Source organism: Choloepus didactylus (assembly GCF_015220235.1).
Source record: "Choloepus didactylus isolate mChoDid1 chromosome 25 unlocalized genomic scaffold, mChoDid1.pri SUPER_25_unloc1, whole genome shotgun sequence".
NCBI lineage: Eukaryota > Metazoa > Chordata > Mammalia > Pilosa > Megalonychidae > Choloepus > Choloepus didactylus.
The window spans coordinates 211,669-229,679 of record NW_023637606.1 but is presented as its reverse complement, the minus strand read 5'-3'; the positions used below and the strand labels follow the sequence as shown (position 1 = coordinate 229,679).

The window sequence follows — 18,011 nt, the reverse complement described above, 5'->3', positions numbered from 1 at the left end:
CTGGAACGGACAACCGAGGAGGGGAGAACAAGCAAACCTCCCGTGAGGTAGTCTGTAGGCGCTGGGCGCCAGACCCACAAGCTCCCAGTCCCAGCGTGAGGTAAAATTTGTAAGTTTATTTTGCTGGGGGTCAGGACTCCTCGGTGCCCGAGTCGTCATCCTCGTCCCCGAAGCAGCTGTCGGCCTCCCCCTCTGCCTCGCCGTCCTCGTAGTAGTCATCATAGAACAGGTCCGAGCCCTCGTCCGGCGCCGGGGCCTTGGTCTTCACGCAGTACTCGGCCAGTGTGGTGGGCACCTTCACACCATCGCGCTCCGCGTCCACCTTGGTCCCCAGGACCTGCTTCCTGTGGGGACAGGGCAGTGAGGGCGGGGCCGGGGGTGCCCGGAACACCCCAACGTGTGGCCACCGCACACATGTGCACTGACACACCCAGGGATGTGTCCACACAAGTGGGAAGGGGCCGTCGTCAAACCAGAGTGGGAGAGCTGCTTGGCTCTGAAGATGATCAGCACCGAGTGACAAGGGAAGAGGCCGGACACACCGCGTAACACACGGGCGAGCGTCCGGAGCACACGGCAGGTCACAGGACCTCCACAAAAAGCACAAGCACTTCTGGGCGTGCAACGGCCGTGCCCCTGGCTGTTGTAACCAAGGCCTCAATAAACTCAACTCAAAAAAAAAAAAGGCCATCAGGTGAGCTCCCGTGAGCCACGCACCCAGTCTTATGGGGTGAGCCCTTGGGAGGGCAATGGCAGGGTGCAGCCTAATGTAGGTTTTTGATTAAAAAGGTGACGAACAAAAAACATCTAGAAGGATGACGAAGAGTTAAGTTTGCCATGAACCCCAGATGAAAACTAACAGCGGATAATGGTGCAGAGACAGGAGGCGAATCACAGAAGCAAAAGCAAGCCAGAGGGAGGGGTCAGCAGCTTCAGGGGCGCAGACTGTGAGCTCACAAAGCCCAGCTCGGGCCTGGGCTCCAGTGACTGTGCTGAGATCCTACTTCACGAGACTCCTTCACGCAAATCCTCGCCTACGTGTTCACAAACATAAGCAACACGCTCTCACAGCCAGGAGAAAAAAGCAGCTTTTTACAAATCGCTCTTTCCTAAACACACTCGTGCTACAATGGTTTTCCTTTCTTCAGCAAATCTTTCCAGTTCAAGAACTATAAACATAACGAACGCTCCTAGCACAAAAAACTTTTCTTAATACATACAATATTATCTTTGGGACACACGAAAAGCCACTGCAGCCAGGTACACTGCACCTGCACCAGCAAAACCAGCAGCTGGAGCCCCAGAGGGAGCTTGGTCCAAGCCCGGGGGCGTTTACTCGCTGGGGCCTGGAGCGGCAAAGACAGCCCGAAACACAACAAGGAAACAGAGAGAACAGCCTAGAAGGAGGCGAACATGGGCCTGGCCGCCCCAGCCACCAGGAAGCTGCTCCCACGGGGCCAGCCCGCTCACCGGATGATGTCTGTGTACTCCCGATCCTTCCCTTTGCTTTCCTTCCACTTCCTGTACATCACAGATGCATCCACGTTGGCCGGAGAGAAGGTGTTGGGCTCGTTGAGGAGGGAGATGACGCTCAGCAAGATGGTCCTGGGGGAGGAGAGTCAGCAGCGGCCTTGGGGACCCCCCCAGAGCCTCGGGGTACCTGTGGCTGAGGTGGCTGCCCCTTGGCGGAAAGCCCCAAGACTCCTGTGAAGCCAGCATCCCAGCACCCCAGCCAGCTGCCCCACTCCCCGGCTGAGACCTCAGGCCCGGAGGCCTCCTCTCACCTGAGCAGCCCCTGACCCCGCACGCCCCGGAGAGCACCCCGCTACAGGTGCTGCCCGGGACTCGGCACAGTGGGCTGAGCAGGGGGCACGAGGGGCCTCACCTGACGTTCTGCGTGGGGTTCCACCGCTCTGAGGGCAGCTCCCCACTCTGGGGGTCGTCGACGGGTGGGTGCAGGATAGAGATGCACACGTCCCCTGTCTGCAGGAGGGCGAGCAGAGGGTCAGCGTGCCCGCTCACAAACCCCCAGGCTCCTCCACCAGGGCTGCCCACTGCCTCCTGTTTATGGACGGGGGGCTGAGGCCACCAGAGGAGGTGCGTCGGCCAGGCTCACCTCGTAGATGTTTGGGTGCCACATCTTAGTCAGAAACCGAAACGCAGGCGGTGAGTACGGGTAGTCGATGGGGAACTTGAGGCGTGCCTGCGGGGAAGGGTGCAGGCTGAGAAGCTGAGGGGCCAGCAAGGAGGCTCCGGGAGGCCCGTGTCATGGTGGGTGCCTGCAGGGGCCTGGCCCAGCTGTTCACAACCTTGAGCTGTGCTGCGGAGGCCCAGGCACCGCAGGGAGTGTGGCCTGGTCAGCATCAGCTGAAGCCACTGCAGGGGCTCCAGTCTCCGGCCGCTGAGCACTGTGCCTGGAGCACACCACGGGCCCCTCTGGACTCGGTCTCCCAGGCTGGGGGGGCCCGTGGGCAAACGCGAGGGCTGGCACTGGTGGCCACCCCAGCACCGTTTCTTCCGAGTGCACCTGTTGGGTCCCTCTGCGGGTGAGCAGGAGGCCCAGGTCCCACATCCTGGAGGCACGTGCTTTGGGCTCTAGGAGGGGACTCTGGAGCGCTACTGTTTGTGGGGGACAGGCTGAGGCCCCGGGAGGCAAGTGAGCAACCTGGAGCCTGGGGCTTGGGGCTCAGGCCCCGGTCCAGCCTGGCCCCTCACACGCTCCCTTTGGGGATGCCTTGGGGTTCTGCCAAAGGCAGTGCTATGCCCTGGAGCCACACACTGGGCCTCTCCTGCACGGCCTTCAGGTGCCCCCCACGGCTTGCAAAGGAGAATGGGCAAAGCTGGCGGCCTGAGAGGGGGCTGCATCCCCCAGGAGGGGGCCTGCGAGTGGCAGCCCGCCCTCCCTCACCCCCTGCAGGCCAGTCCCGTGGAGGAGACCCAGCCAGGTGCTGGGCGACAGGAGCCCCCTGGCTGTCTGGCCTGGCTGCAGGGCTAGTCTGGGGCCACCCCACTGGGTGTGGGGCGTGCTCCTCATGGCCAGCTGCTCCCGGAGCAAAGAAAAGAGGCCAGGGGACCATTGGCAACCCCACGACAGCGCAGTTCTCGGCCCAAACCCACTCCCTGCAGAACCAGCGGCGGGAAGCCAGGGGTGGCTGGGAACCTCCACGCGTCCAACCCGGAAACTGCCCAGCAGATCCCGCAACCTCGGGCGCACACGCAACTCCCTGCGGGCTGCCCCGACACCCTGCCCCGCCCGTGGGACACTGCCCTGATTTGGGCCCAAATCCTCTGTCATCCGGGACTGACAACGGCCGGCCCAGGGTCAGCCCCCGCCTCCCTGTCCCAACAACAACAGGAAAGAAGCGAAGCCCCCAAGCCGCAGACGGAGTCGCCTGGCCCTGACCTCGAGGGCCAACGAGACGGAGCCGCGGGCGGGCGAGCAGCCCCGGAGCCCCGGCCGAGCCCGGCAGCAGCGCGGGTAGGTCAAGCCAGGAGGAGCTGCGGGCCTGGGTGGCGCTTTCCAGGCCGGGCCGGCTCGCGGTCCCGGGGAGGGGGCGCCAGGGCCGAGCCCCCCGGGGAGAGGTGAGCCAGAAGCCCCCGCCCAGACGACGCAGGAGGCCCGGGGGCGCCCGAGGCGGCGGGGACCCGCTCGGCCGCGCTCACCTTGAAGTAGCCGCCCTCGTAGTAGGTGTTGGGGGGCCCGAAGATGGCCACCTCCCAGTTGTACAGGTCGCCCTCGTCCACCAGCGTCACCCGGAAGCCCTCGACCGGCTCCTCCTGCAGCCCCTTGAGCTCGAGCAGCAGCGCCTTCTGCGAGCTGGGCACCAGCGGCCGGGCACATGGCGGCTGGCGGCGGCGGCGGAGGCGGAGGGGCCCCGAGCCGGGGCCGGGGGGCGCGCTGGGCCGCGGGGCCGCCGCGGGCATCGTGAGACGGGCCGGGCCGCGCGCCAGGCCGGGGGTGAGCCGCGGGGGCCTGGGCCGGGGCCGCCGCCGCCTTGCTCCTCTGCGCCGCCGCCGCCGCCGCCGCCGCCCGGAGCCCCCGAGCGCTCCACTCGCTCTGGCGCCGCTGCCGCCCGCGCGGCCCTCCCGCCTCGGCCCGGCCGCCCCGCGCTGCGCCCTGCGCGCCGCGGCCAGGCCCCGACTGCGCCTGCGCGCCCGCCCGCGGGGCACGCCGGGAAGCAGAGTCCCCTCCCTGGCCCCGCCTCGCTCCCGGAGCGCGGCCGACGGGAGGGAAGGGGGCCGAGCGCGCAGGCGCCTTGGCGCTTCCGCCGCCCTGGGAGGCCGCGGCCGCCCCCTGCTCGCAGGAGCACCCCCGGACGCCTGTGCGCGGGGAGGCGGGCAGGGCTGGGCTGCGCCGGCCTCCGCCGGGCCCGCCGGGGCTTGGGGGGCCGTTTTTGTGACGTCCCCGGCGGGGGGCGGGGCCCCTGCCCTCTGCCCGCGCCCCGGGGCCTCGGTTTCCCCACTGTAAAGAGGAGGCGCTCGGGCCGAGTAGAAAGGGGCAGGGGTCCGCAGACACGGCTCTGGACGGAAGGCCCTCGGTGTCCGGTCAAACGGGGCCGAGTAACGCTCCGGGCGGGCTCGGGGCTGGGGTGCGGGGTGGGGCTCGACCCCAGTCGATGCGCTGGAATCACAAGAGCTTGGGGTGAAGTGGGCGCCCTCCTCGCTAGGCAGCCTCCCCACAGCACTGACTCAGCGGCTGACCCGGGACAGAGCCCCCCCCGACCGACCCTCAGACTGACCCCTACCCGATCCAGACTGAGCTGTGATCCCTGCTGATCCCCGACCACAGCTGAATCTTGTCTCCAGCTGAGCCTTGACCCGTGCTGATCCCTGACCTGGCCGATCCCTGACTGCCTCTGAACCTTGACCCTGCTTAGCCATGACCCCATCCTGGGCTGACCCCTGAACCCCGCTGAGCCCTGACCCTTGCTGAGCTCAGATCCCTGCTGAACCCTGATGTAACTGAGAGATAAAGGATTAACAAATGGTTATGATTATGATTATAGAATCATTATATATGTGTTTCCACTCTAAATTGCAGAATGGGCAGAAGTTAATACCTGAAATTCATAAAACTCAGTTAGTCTCAACCCTGTTCACAGTTCCCTCACCCTCGCTCCTAGTTACTATAATGGGCATTCTAGCCTGTCCCAGCCCTGTGTGTACACACCTTGTGATGGTAACAACCCCATCCCCCCTTGTTTCAATCCATAAAAACCCTGAACTCCTTAGACCAACAGGCCACCTGCTCTCCCGCTTCACCCGTAGCATTAAACTTTCTCTCTTTGGAACCCGGGTGTCATGGACTGGCTGTTGTGTGCGTCAGGGAGAGAACCTACCTCAGCTGAGTTCTGACCTGGCTGAGTCCCCATCCCGCCCGAGATGACCACAGGGTCTGCCTGGTCACTTGGTCATGGAGGGCGTGGGGTGACAGCTCGGCCTGAGGCCTCCCCGTGCAGGTGTGACACTGCGGCCTACTGTCATGCCCACTGCCATGCCCTCGGCTGCCCAAGCACCAACACCTTCCCCCTGGGGACAGGCAGGCAGCCCTGTCGGGAAAAGATATCAAGGTGGTCCCAGAACTCGAGGCCCCCTACCCCCAGCCCCATGTGCTCAGAGAAAGTCCTAGGGCTGTGTCTCTTTGGCTGACTGGGAGTCACATGCTTGTCCCTGAACCAATCACTGCAGCCGGGAGACTGGGAGGCCCAGATTGGTCAGTGGGGGCAGTGGTCACTCAGGCAAGGACACTGGTGGGGTGGGAGCCCCCCAAAAGACATGGTGAAGTCCTCACCCCCCCCACCAGTGAATAGGACCCTATTTGGAAATGGGGTTTTTGCAGATGGAGCTAGTAAGATAAGCTGGGCCTGATCCCCTGTGGTTGGTGTCCTTGTAGGAGGGGAGGGGGACAGACAGACAGGAGGAGGCCTTGAGAGGATGGACACGGGGACTGGGGCGCTGCAGCCGTAAGCCAGGGACACCGAGGACCGCCAGCCACCACCGGGAGCTGGAAGAGGCTGGGAAGGGTCCCACTGTCACCTTGACCTCAGGCTTCTGGTCCCCAGAGCCATGGCCGAGTAAATTTCTGCTGTTTCAAGGGCCCCGGTCTGCGGCTCTGTCCCGGCCCAGGCAGACAGGCAGAGGGCAGAGGGGGCGGCTGTGGCCTGCCCACGACAGGACGCAGGGAAGGGCTGGCCTTGTGGGCGGCGGCAGGGAAGGGCCCAGGCCTGGTCGCCGCCCCGGTGCTTCAGGGGACAAGGGGCCCTCCACGGAGGCCCGGGATGGGGCGGGCTGAGTGGATGCTCTAAGGCGGACGCAACGGGTCTGGGGTGTCCTTGAGATGCTCCTGTGTCCAGGAGGCGGCTCCGTGTCCCGGCTGCAGATGTGGCAGCTGAAGCCGCGGCTTGGCTCGGTGCGGCTTCAGGTGGAAAGAGGGTGGGCAGCAGCGTTCAGCGAGGGTCAGAACGGGAGGGCGACAGACGGGTTCCCAGGGGACCCGGCAGGGCAGGGGTCAGTCCCTCGGTGGCCGGCGTCTGCCCTTGGAAGGAGGCCTGGAGCCTCCTCTGTGACGTGGCCCCCAGTGGAGGGGGCAGCCGACTCACCAGAGCTGGGAAGGGTCCTGGGGGTTACCACCAACTTCCACCAGACCCACCCCAGCCCAGGGTCCGATCACCAGGAGCAGAGCCCACCCCCCAGGGCCACGGTGCTGGCCAGAGGGACCCTTCTTCTCCCTGACGTCCCGTTCCCTGCTGCCCTCCACCCCCCGTGTCCTCCAGGCACCGACACTCCAGGCACCCACTGCTGCCGAACCCAGCCTGGTGGGCGCCGGCCGGTGGGGCGCCTGCTCCTGGCCTGGGCCCCCTCATGGGGCGGGGCTGCCTCCCAGGCGCCTCGGGGAGAGGCAGGGGCGCCACAGCCACCCTGCTCAGCGCCAGGGCACTGAGGCCCCACCTCGCTCTGCCGCTGGACGGGGGGCGGCTCAGGAAGCGCGAGGGGGGCTGGAAACATCCCCAGTTCAGGAAAATGCTGTGTCACGATCCACTCGCTCATTCATTCATTCACTCACTCATACACTCATTCATTCATTCGTTCACTCATTCATTCACTCACTTATTCATACACTCACTCACTCACCTCATTCACTCACTCACACTCATTTATTCATTCGCTCACTCACTTGTTCATACACTCATTCACTCACCTCATTCATTCATTCATTCACTCATATTCATTCATTCACACACTCATACTAATTCACTCACTCATTTTCATTTACTCACTCAACTCACTCATTTATTCATTCACTCACTCATTCACTCACCCACTCATTCATTTATTCCCTCACTCATTTATTCATTCGTTCACTCACTCGTTCATACACCCACGCATTCATTCATTCACTCATACTCATTCACTCACTCATACACTCATTCATTCACTCATTCACTTACTCGCTCATTCATTCACTCATTCATACACTCACTAGCTTATTCATACTCATATACTCACTCGTATTCATTCACTCATTCACACTCATACACTCATTTGCTCACTCATTCACTCACTCACTCCCTCATTCACTCCTTCATTCATTCACTCACCCATGCTCATTCATCATTCTCATTCATTTACTCATTTATGCATGCATTCATACTCACTCTCATTTGTTACTCATTTGCTAACACATTCATTCACTTAATCACTCACTCATTCACTTACTCATTTGCTCAATCACTCATTCACTGACTCACTAACTCATTTTCTCAGTCACTCACTAACCCTATCCCATGCTGAACACTGGGAAGTGAGGACAGAGGTAGTTCCTGCCATGATGTACCTTGTAAAATGTTTTAAAGTTCTGTTCCCACAGGTTCTCCCTCAATCAGAACAGAGATTGTCACAAGCCCTGTTTAATGTAGGAGGAGACGAAGGCAAAGACAGCGGGAGTCACGTGCCAGCAGCCCCTGGTAGCTGGGACTCTGGTCCCGAACTTGCCTTCTGCTTCTTACATGACTGTCAGCCCAGGAAGCTATCCCTCTGGGGGAGGTGGGGCCGAGTGGGTGCTTGGTGGACACCCACCAGCTCGCCTCATGGAGGTTCCTTGGGTTCTGGGGGGACCTTGGTGGCAGGCGGAGGCAGCATGGGGCATGGCTTCTGAGCCAGGGGGCCTCCCCGAAGGATTTCGGACTCAAGACCTCAATATCACTCTTAGTGGAGTCTCCAGCCTGTTGGCCAGCCCTTGGGATTTAGACTTGCCAGCACCCTGCAGTGTGTGAGCTGGTTCCTTAAAATGAATCTCTATTATATGTGCACGCACACACTGTTGGTTTCTCCAGAGGGCCCTTCCCATCTCGAGCTCGGTTTCCTGGGCAGGGATCAGCCTGGCTCACGGGGCCTGTGGTGAGATTTAAAAACGGCGCAGCAGGGGCTCGGGAGCTATGCTGGCCACCCCTGATGGCTGAAACGCTGGGGAAACTGAGGCCAGGGAGGGCCTGAGCAGCCTGGCCTCTGCCCTCCGCCCCCCGTACAGCCAAGCCAGGGGTGCCCTGTACTTCAGGAGGCGAGAGCAGCAGCCCCCGGGTGCAGTGGGGGCCGGCTCAGCGGCCTAGGAGTGGAGGCAGCACACGCTCCCCAGGTCGGTCTCGGGAACAGGTTTTATTACCGCCGAGCAGTGGGGGCCCTCGTGGGGCGAGCGGGGGCCTGGCGGGAAGCAGCCAGGGTCTGGGGAGGGGGCGTCCACTTCCCGGGAGCCCCTCCCCTGCATGCAGGACGCCCCACTTCCGCTCCCGAATCCGCGTTCTGCCTGGGAGCAGGCGAGCCGGGCCCCGGGGCCGCAAGGGGCGCTCAGCCCACCGGCTTGACCTTGGCGATGAGAGGGCGGCCGCCTTCTCCAGGAACTCCCCCGGGTCATGGGCGAGCCGGGCCGCCGTCTCCCCAGGGCGCCGTCCATGGCCCGGGCCAGGCCGTCGGGCCCCAGGCGCGAGCCGCCTCCAGGAAGCAGGCAGGCGCCGCCCTTGTCGCCGGCCCGCAGCGCGCCCTCCAGCGTGTCCAGCACGGCCTGGCCCACGCGCCGGTCGGCCACAGCCAGGGCCGGGTCCTCCAGCAGCCGGAAGAGGGCGGCGGCGCGGCCCACGAACTCCAGCAGCACGAAGCAGGTGAGCATGCCGGCGCGGAAGACGTCGAGCGGCACGGCCTCGTGGTCGCGGCACTGGATCTTACGCAGCAGCGGCGCCACGGCCTCCTCGGGCGCCTCGCCATCCCTGCAGACGCGCTTCAGCAGCGCGCTTGTACGTGCGCCCGTCCAGGCCCGGCTTCTTCTTGCGCCCGCTGGCGCCTCAGGCACTCGTAGGCCACGCTCACGTTGTTGTTGAAGGCCGTCCTGGGGGGGGCGAGCGGTGAGGGGTGGCCATCCCCCAGCACGCCCCATGCCCCGGCACCCCCGTCCCCCAGCCCCCTCTGGCTACTCGCAGTCCACTCACACCTACCCAACCCCTTCTTCCCGGCTCTCGCCAGCCCCAGACAGATCGTCCATCCCTACCCCACGCCCCACATCTCAGCCCCTCCCACACTCCCCAGCCCCCAGGTCAACACCCACCGAGCCCTGCCCCCAGCCCCAGCCTGGCCCATCCCCCACAGCCCCACCCATCTGCCCAGCACCCCCACTCAGCACCTGCTCCCCCTACCCGGGTCCCAGCCGCCCCACACGGCCCCCATCCCTGCCCCCATTGGTGCCTGAGGCCCCCCCGTGGGGCTGGCATCGTGCTGAGCTTTATGTGGCAGGAACTGTCCCCTGCAGAGGGGAGACCCCCATCCACCTGGACCATCCCCCTGGCCTCAGGGAGGCCCCAGCAGGGGGTCCCGCATCTTCCACTCGCCCCCTGAGGCAGGCAGGCCCTTGCTCTCTCCCCCATCCTTCAGGGAGTGAGATGCCCTCGGGGAGCCCACCCCTGGGAGGGGCCCCTGAACCGGCCTGGCATGGGGGGCTCTGACTCGGGAGTCTGAGGACTGGCCCTGCTCAACAGACACAACACCGTGTCACTTGCTTCAGAGCCTGGGGAGGCAGGGGTTGCCATCCCCTCGGCCCCCCCGGGACCCCGACAGTCCTTACCCCAGCAGGCAAGCGGGGTGCTGGGTCACCACTGGTCTGAGAGGAAGGCGGGCATGGGGTGGCCCGGGGGATGCCCTAACCCCTCCGGGCCTGCTCTTCTCAGGGGGATCGACAGCAACGACATGTGAGTGAAACTGAGGCTAATAGCGGGACCAAGGATCCCAGGGCTGCCTTCACCCTCTGCAGAGCTCAGCGCAGTTACGACGGCATGTCACGTGGCAGCTTCCCACCTCACTTTGCCTGCGCACAGTGGGTGTGCCATTAAATGCCGGCCAGCACACAATGGGTTGCCCTGTGAATACTGGCTGGTGCACAGTGGGTGCTCAGCAAATGCTGCCTGGTGCACCGTGTGCTCCATAAATGCAGGCTGGCGCACAGTGGGTGCTCTGTAAATGCCGGCCACTCTAGTCATACCTGCTGCCCGGTGAGGGGCTTACAGATGGACGTTCCATCCCACTGAGCCCCAGAAATCAAACCCTGCTGCAGGAAGAAACCCAGGCCCAGAGGCAGGTCAGTAGCCTGGGGTTCAGGTCCCCGCGTGTCTGGCTGTAAACTCCTTGTTCTCCCCGGGGACTGGGCTCTTCTCGTTGGCTGGCGCTGTGTGGAGAGCTTCCCAGCGGGCGAGCCAAGCCCTGTACAGCGCTGACGGAGGGGTGAGGGCCATGTAAGCAGCCCCGAAACGCTCCCTCCGTCATTCCTGCCTGCGCCACCCACGATTCCTCGTCCTAACCCTTCGCAGCAGGTTGGACCGTTAACCCGTTTCCTGAGGAAAAGGGCGTTTCGGGACACGGGTGATGAAGTGCAGCAGTCGTTAGTGCTTGTACCAGCTCCCTGCTGCTGGGTAACAGATCAGCCCCAGGCTGCAGCAAGCACTCACCACGCCCTGCGGTTTCTGTGCTCCGGGAACTCGGGACCTGGTGCCGCAGCTTCGCCTCTGAGGCGGCTCCTGGGGCCGGGACGTCGGGGCGGGCTCTGGGCAGGAGGCCACCTCCATGGTGATGCTCGAGTGCTCACAGCCCAGCACCGGACTCCCTGAGCAAGTGACGCAGCGGAGAGCAGAGCGGGGGCCCCACGTGGCTTACACGCAGGGGGACGCTGCAGGGCCCTGCTGGGAGGGTCCGGGCACTCTGAAGGTGTCCACCCCAGTGCTTCTCCTCCCCTGGGCCCTGCCGCCCCTCTCAGCCAGCGGAGCCGTGGAACGTGACCACAAGTGACATGTGGTCCACTTCCGAGGGAAACCTTAGGAGTCAGAGCTTGCCTACCGCCCCCATCTGCTCCCCTCTGTCCCGCTCCTCTTCCCCATGTGCTTCACCCTGCAATGACCAGTGAGCTCGAGTAAAGGCCACGTGAGCCGACCATGCTGGATGTCGAGTGTGGGGCGGAAGCAGCTTGGTGGTGGTGAAGCCACGGGTGTCAGGTTGTTTGCTACTGCGGCGAACGCAGCTCGCCCTCAGGGACACGGACGCGGCCGAGACAGGCCCGACTGCGTCCTGAAACCTCTTTCTGGGCCCCAGCCAGTTCCCTCATGCAGACTCGCGCCCCCACAAAGGCGGCGGCCGCGGGAGGTACGTCGGGCACTGGTTCGTTTCCCCGACTGTCACGCAACACCCACCAGGCCCTGCGGCTGCCTGGCCAAGGCCGCCTCCCAGCCCCGGGGCCTCGGGCTCGCTGCCCCTCTCTGAGCCGGGCCTCCCGCTGCCCCCTGGGCTCCTGCAGGGACAGAGGAACTGGACGCGCCAGGGCTTCCAGCGGCCCCTAGCGGCACGGGGTGTCACCTCGCCCCGACGTGTCTGGGAGCTGTTTACTGCAGTCCTGGCCTCCCGGGCAGAGCCCAGCAGGGGCAGAGCCCTGAGGGGCCGGCGAGAAGTGCGGAGGAGCGCGCCTGCCTCGGCCTCCCCACCCTGGAGCGCCCAGGTTATCTGTGACCCCGGCCCCCGCCCCGAGGACGCGCCCACGCTCGGCTGCTGAGTCATCTGCCGAGTCATGGGGCACAGGGCAGAAGGGCTCGCGGGGCCGGCTCTGGCCTCAGACAGGCCTGGGCTGGGATCTCGGCTCCAGAGCAGGGCTCTGGCCTCGGTTTCCCCACCTGTGAAATGGGGTCTGGGAGTCAGCCAGGACTGCATCGTGTCAGCCTCCACGAGGAGCAGTCTGTGGGGTATCTGAGCACTTGTTTAACAACAAAGAGAATACATGTACAGAACTTCCCCGGAGAGAGACACGGAGGCCCACTTTGGGCCCTGAACCAGGGTCCACAGCCTGGCCGACTCTGTCCCCAGGGGACACTCGTGATGCTGGGGACACGTCTGGGTGCCCTGAGTGGGGGGGCTACTGCACCGAGTGGGGGGAGCCCAGGGAGGCTGCTCAGCACCCCACAGTGTGCGGGACGCCCCACCCCAGGGAATGCCCCAGCCCGACTCGGCCGTGCTCCCCAGGGGCTGTGCTCCCTGGGTTCCAGGAGCCTTGACACCGGTGTTAGGAGGCCCTGGGCCGCCCACAGCTCCCCCGGCTCTGCTGTTAGTGCCACCCCGCCTCCCTCCGGCAAGTCCCTGGGCGTCCCCAGGCCTCGGCTTCCTGCTCTGGGTGGTGCCGAACGCGGTTCCTACCTCCAGGGGTGAGGGGTGAAGTGCTGAGAGTGGAGGGTAAAGGCCTGGGGGGCTGGGAGGCTGGGGGCCTGAGGGATGGCAGCACAGGGACACCCCTGTGTCCTGGACAATCCAGTGACAAGCGTCCTGATAAGAAGACAGACACCGAGGACACGTGCAGACAAGGGCAGCGACGGGAGGGTGAGGCCGAGCAGGGAAGACGTGGAGCCACTGGGAACCGGAAGAGGCCGGAGGGACCCTTCCTTGGAGCTGCCGGAGGGAGCGTGGCCGTGCCCACACCGGGATTTTGGACTTCGGCCCCCAGAACCACAAGAGAATACTTTCCTGGTGTTTTCAGTCAGTTGTCTCAACAGCCGCAGGGACTAAGAGCCCCTTGGTCCTAAGGCCGACAGACTCCTCAGCCTTGTCCGCTGGGCCATTGACTCGGGACCATTGTTGGCTCAGGGGGAGGAACCCCTGCGAAAAGCTATTATAAATATCCTCGTCTGCCTCATCTACTGGGGTGAGCGGTTTGTGCAGTGTGCAACCTGAGCAGCCACCTGCAGTGGCCCTGCCACTGACCACCCTTCCTCCTGGGAACGCCCTCCTCCCGGTGGCCCAGGATGCTGTACCCATGGGTTCTCTCCTCCTCTCTAACCCTTTCATGCATCACCGCGGGCTCTCCAGGCCTGGGGCTGCTCAGAGTCAGTGCCCCCATCACCTCACCTTCCTGAGGCCTTCCCAGTCCCTCCCAGCAACAGCCGTTTGTCCAGCTACCTGCCACAAGTCCTCCCAATCTCCTCGGCCCCCAGCTTGGTCTCCAGGAGAGTGGCAATTTCCCCCAAACTGAGGACCTCCCGCTGGGCTTGGGGACTGTCCTTGCACACATGCACCTCCCCGCCCCAACAAACCCATCCGCTCACCCCCAGAGCACAGCTCACGGACCACACTGGGCCCCCTCGTCTTCCCACCCACCTATGCCTCTTCCCAGGTCTCCCAGACACCCCACCCCACATCTGGCTCCCACCCTGGACACCCTGCCACCCTCACCCCTGCAGCGGACATGGGGGTGCCCTGCCCAGGCAGAGCCCCTCCCGACCCCTGCCCCACCCACGCTCCCCCTCATACTTCCACGTGCCCCTCTCCAGCTTCCGTGCTCCCTCTTCTGGCCTGCACCTGGGACTCTCCGGGGAGGGCCATCCTCGGGGTGCTGGAGGCACTGGGGTGGCCTTAGCTCCCTCCCTGCCCTGCGCCCCCACCGCACTCCTGGGTTCTCTGGGGAACACCTCCTCAAAATCACCCCCACACAAATTCTTGTCTCAGGCTCTGCTTCTGGCTGAGACACCTGGCCACCCCCATCCTCAGCCACAGTCAACAGCTGCTCCCCAGTCCACCCTGGGGTGCACCCGTCATTCATTCATTCAGCACTTATTCCTCAAGCCCCTTCCGTGGGCTCAGAACCGCCCCGGCCCCTTCACACACACGCTGGCCTCCTTCCGGACACCCTCCTGCCCGCCGGGAGCCCAGCCCCCTCCGTCGCAGCGCTGGCTGAAGGGACGGGGAGGCAGCCGGCAGGGACCGGGCTCGGTCAATGATCTGATCAATGATTCTCACGAGGGGGGTGAGTGGGCTGCAAGAGGGAACCCGAGCACTAGCAAAAGGACATCATAAACTGCGACGCGGACCGGAACTGCCGGCTCCTGGCACGCGGCGCGCTGGAGATCCCAAGACCCTCTCCGCCCGGGCTGCCCGGGGGGTCTCCCCAGACTAGGGACGCGGTGCGGACTACAACCCCCAGCATGCCCCGCGCGCCCGCGCTGGGGGCGGGGATCCGCGGGAGACGCGCTGGGAGTTGGAGTCCGACTCGGCCCCGCCCGCCCACCCGCCGGCCCGGCCCGCGCCGCACCTCTGGGAGTGGTGAGCCAGGCGCAGGTGCCATAGCGCGCGGCTCAGGCGCTGCTGCTGCAGCAGGAGCTGGCCCGGGGGCTCCCCGCCGTTGGCCGGCGCGCTCAGGCCCATGTTCTCGAAGTAGTGCGCCAAGAAGGCGATCGGCTCCTCGGGCCGCGCCTCCAGCACCTTCAGCAGGGCCGCGCGCAGCATCTCCGTCACGCCGACCTGCCGCAGGAAGTCCTCCTCGCTCTCGGCCGCCGCCGCTGCCCGGGACACCGACGGCCGGACGCTGTCTGAGAAACCGGCCGTCGGGGCCACAGCCGGCCGCCGCTTCTCCACTGCCGCCATCTTCGCTGAGGGCAGCGGGACCGGAAGCGACGCCATGTTCCCCGGTGCGCCGAGGGTCGAGGTGGCCATCTTGATTAAGGGCGCGGGCCGTGCGGAGTCCTCTGGGAAACTACGTGGGGCGTCGCGAGGCAGGCCACCTTCCCCTGTAGATCCTACGTGGTACTTTCCAGCCTGTTTCTTCTTTGCAAGTGATGATTGGCGTTCCTAGCTTAGTCTGGAACCTGAATTTTACCAGGCTTCAAAATGGCTACCTCAGAGGGCTTGGTTTCGGGCTTGAAGCCGGACCGTTTGCCATCTTAGTAGTGGGCAGACAGGCCTCCCTTAGCGCGGTCTCCTAGCAACCAGCCTCCCTAGTTACCAGAGGGACGCAGCCGCGCGTGCGCGGTAATGGGTCTAAACTCGGCTCCCCCCAGACCTTTTTCTGGGGCTTATCCTCCAGCCTAAGTGCCTTACCCAATTTCCGTCCGAACTTATAGCTCATCTCCACGGAGGAGCCTCCTTACTCTCCCCAGTCTGGATCAGGTGCCTTTTCGTGTCCCCCACCCCACCAGCATCCAAGCCTAGGGCATCTCCAGCTTGGCTTAATTGTGGTTTTGCAATCTGCTCCCCCCACCCAATCTCCACCACTGTGGACTGGGGGCCCCCAGTGTGGAGATCGGTCTGCCTTGCGTCCTCCCAGCTGCGACCCTCCCTGGCTCCTGTGCCCTCCGGCTGAAGCCCCCGCCCTCCACCCACTGGCCTCCTTTCCCACGCTTTTCCCAGCATCTGTGCTCTCCCACGCTCAGGCGTCCCGCTGCTTCCTTCCGCCCTGGTAAGAAAGCGGTTAAGTTTAGCGTTCATACAAAGGTGACGGGATAGGGGAACTGGAAACTAAGCAAAACGAACTCAAACTGGCTCCGCGGCTAACGGGAGGAAAAGGGCCTGTGACGTCAGCCTGCGATTGGCGCCAGCTTCGTCCCTGGGACTCACGTGGGCCAGCAGCGCTCTCGGATAGGCTGTAGCCTGGCAGCGCCCAGCCAATGGGGAGGCGGGGGCGGGGCCGCGCGCGGGACCAGACGGGGCCGCCCCCATTGCTCGCGCGCCCCTGCAGGACCGTGCGTAGGTTCTCGTCTCCGCCTCGGGTGAGCGTCCCTTCTCTTGCAGGTTCCGCTGGGGCTCGTGCGGGACCCGAAGCTCCGGGGGGCCCCGGGCCGACGACTGCGGAGCCCCAGTGCGCGAGGGAGAGGGCGGGAGAGGGGGAGGCCCCGGCAGGCCCCGGCAGGCCCCGGCATGGGGAACAGGGGCAGCCAGCCTGCCCGGGGGAGAGGCAGAGGGAGAGGGGGCGTCTGCGGGGCCCCCCGGGGACATTCCCCCGAGTAGCGCCTTAGGACGGATGCTGAGACATTGGACCAATAGTGATCGGACCAAGGGAAAGGACCGAAGGACAATGATTAAATATTGCTGTTACATTTGGACCAAAGAAAGCATTTTACCTCCCGATGTATTTTGGCCAAAATATGGGACAGATGAGGATTGGCTCTGTGCCGACCTTGTAGTTTATGTTAATGAAAAGAAACCCTTTTCGAAGGAGGAGTGTGACTACGCCTTGTGCTGGCTGCAGGGAAGAGGGCCCGCCCTTCATCCCATGCAAGTTAAAACCCCAGACCTGGAAACTAAAACCTGGGGCCCCTTAGTGAGCCTTCCTCCTCCCCGTGTCCCCCCTCCCCGCCTGGGGCAGGGACTGCTGGACCCTGGAGACCCAATAGGACCCACCCAAGCCCCCGGGGAGCCAGAAAGCCAATCCTTGCCAACCGCCCCACCAGATACGCCCCCCCAACTGTTGAGGAAAGAACTGGCACGGTGTAAGAAGCACGTACAGAATCCATTTCCAAAGATCCCTGAGGAAAAGAGGGTGAGGGAGCATGATCCCGTGGAGCCCCTGTACCCTTTGAGAGAAGTACCTATGGGGCCAAGACAGATTGGTTATGTAAATGTCCCACTGACCAGCACAGAGGTAAGAAACTTCCAAAAAGGAGATGAAATCACTGATGGACGATCCAGTGGGGCTAGCTGAGCAAGTGGATCAGTTCCTAGGCCCCAGTTTATACACCTGGTCTGAACTTATGTCCATACTGAACATCCTCTTTACAGGAGAGGAAAGGGGAATGGTGAGGAGGGTGGCTATGAAAGAGTGGGAGAGGCGGCACCCGCCGGGACAGGGGGTGATGGCAGCAGAGCAGAAGTTCCCCAGTGTTGACCCCAGTTGGGATAATAACGATCAGGGGGATAGAGCACAAATAAAGGATCTTAGAGAACTCGTTATACAGGGGATAAAATTGGCTGTACCCAAACCTCAGAACTTGAATCAAGAAAAAGACGAGTCTCCCTCTGCCTGCCTGCAAAGACTGAGGGACCAGCTGAGGAAATACTCAGGAATGAACCCTGATGACCCCGTGGCCCAGGAAATGCTGAAGTTCAGCTACGTAAAGGGGTCTTGGCCTGATATTCAGAAAAAAATCCAGAAAATGGACGGATGGATGGATAAGCCACTGGGAGAGTTATTAAGGGAGTCTCAGAAAGTGTTTGTGAGAAGAGAAGAGGAGGAGCAGAAGCAGAAAGCCAAGGCCCTGATAACCCTGGTCAACCACCTGGTCCAGAAAAGATTGGAGGAGAGGCAGGGAGGGAGCAGGCAGAGACGAGGGAGGGGAGCAGGCTGGGCCAACGTAAATAAAGGGGCGAGGAGAATGCAGGACTCTGCAGGGTGTTATCACTGTGGGAAACCTGGTCATTTCAAAAGGGAGTGCCCGAGTTTAAAGAAAGAAGGTCGGGTCATAGCCCTGATGAATTTTGAGGACTAGGGTGTCAGAGGCTCCTTACCCCAAGAGCCCACCAGGAGCCTTTAGTAAATCTAAAGGTGGGCCCACATCAAGAGGAAATGACATTTTTGGTGGACACCAGAGCAGCTCAATCTTCTGTAAACCATCTCCCAAAGGGGATCGAGCTCTCTGGTAGTTCCCTCATGTTCTTGGGGTTAAAAGGGGAGGGATTTAAAGTTCCCATTCTTGAGTCTACCGATCTTTATTGGGAGGACAACCAAATTGTGACCC

At 63.3% G+C, this 18,011-nt stretch overlaps 3 protein-coding genes across 3 annotated transcripts; all 3 read right to left on the bottom strand.

Moving 5' to 3' along the window:
• Positions 1–95: 95 nt before the first annotated feature.
• Positions 96–4,881, bottom strand: CDC34 (cell division cycle 34, ubiqiutin conjugating enzyme). The gene is given in 8 exon segments (XM_037823790.1): positions 96–344; positions 1,471–1,605; positions 1,886–1,983; positions 2,117–2,203; positions 3,664–3,837; positions 3,839–3,952; positions 3,954–4,621; positions 4,836–4,881. Coding segments are annotated over 8 exon segments (1,536 nt in total). The 3' UTR covers positions 96–130.
• A 3,822-nt stretch (positions 4,882–8,703) lies between these two features.
• TPGS1 (tubulin polyglutamylase complex subunit 1) lies at positions 8,704–14,961 on the bottom strand. Its single transcript, XM_037824103.1, is given in 6 exon segments — positions 8,704–8,870; positions 8,873–8,899; positions 8,902–9,283; positions 9,285–9,332; positions 9,334–9,376; positions 14,594–14,961. Coding segments are annotated over 6 exon segments (897 nt in total). The 3' UTR covers positions 8,704–8,841.
• Positions 11,219–13,637, bottom strand: LOC119525394 (translation initiation factor IF-2-like). The gene is made up of 2 exons (XM_037824104.1): positions 12,709–13,637; positions 11,219–12,271 (listed from the first exon to the last, which is right to left on the bottom strand). Exon 2 carries the CDS (start codon positions 12,226–12,228, stop codon positions 11,629–11,631), a length of 600 nt encoding a protein of 199 aa, XP_037680032.1. The 5' UTR covers positions 12,229–12,271; positions 12,709–13,637; the 3' UTR covers positions 11,219–11,628.
• Positions 14,962–18,011: the final 3,050 nt, after the last annotated feature.

Excerpts from the sequence above, each read along its gene's own strand:
- LOC119525394 (XM_037824104.1), bottom strand. The coding sequence starts at position 12,228 with ATGCAGTCCTGGCTGACTCCCAGACCCCATTTCACAGGTGGGGAAACC.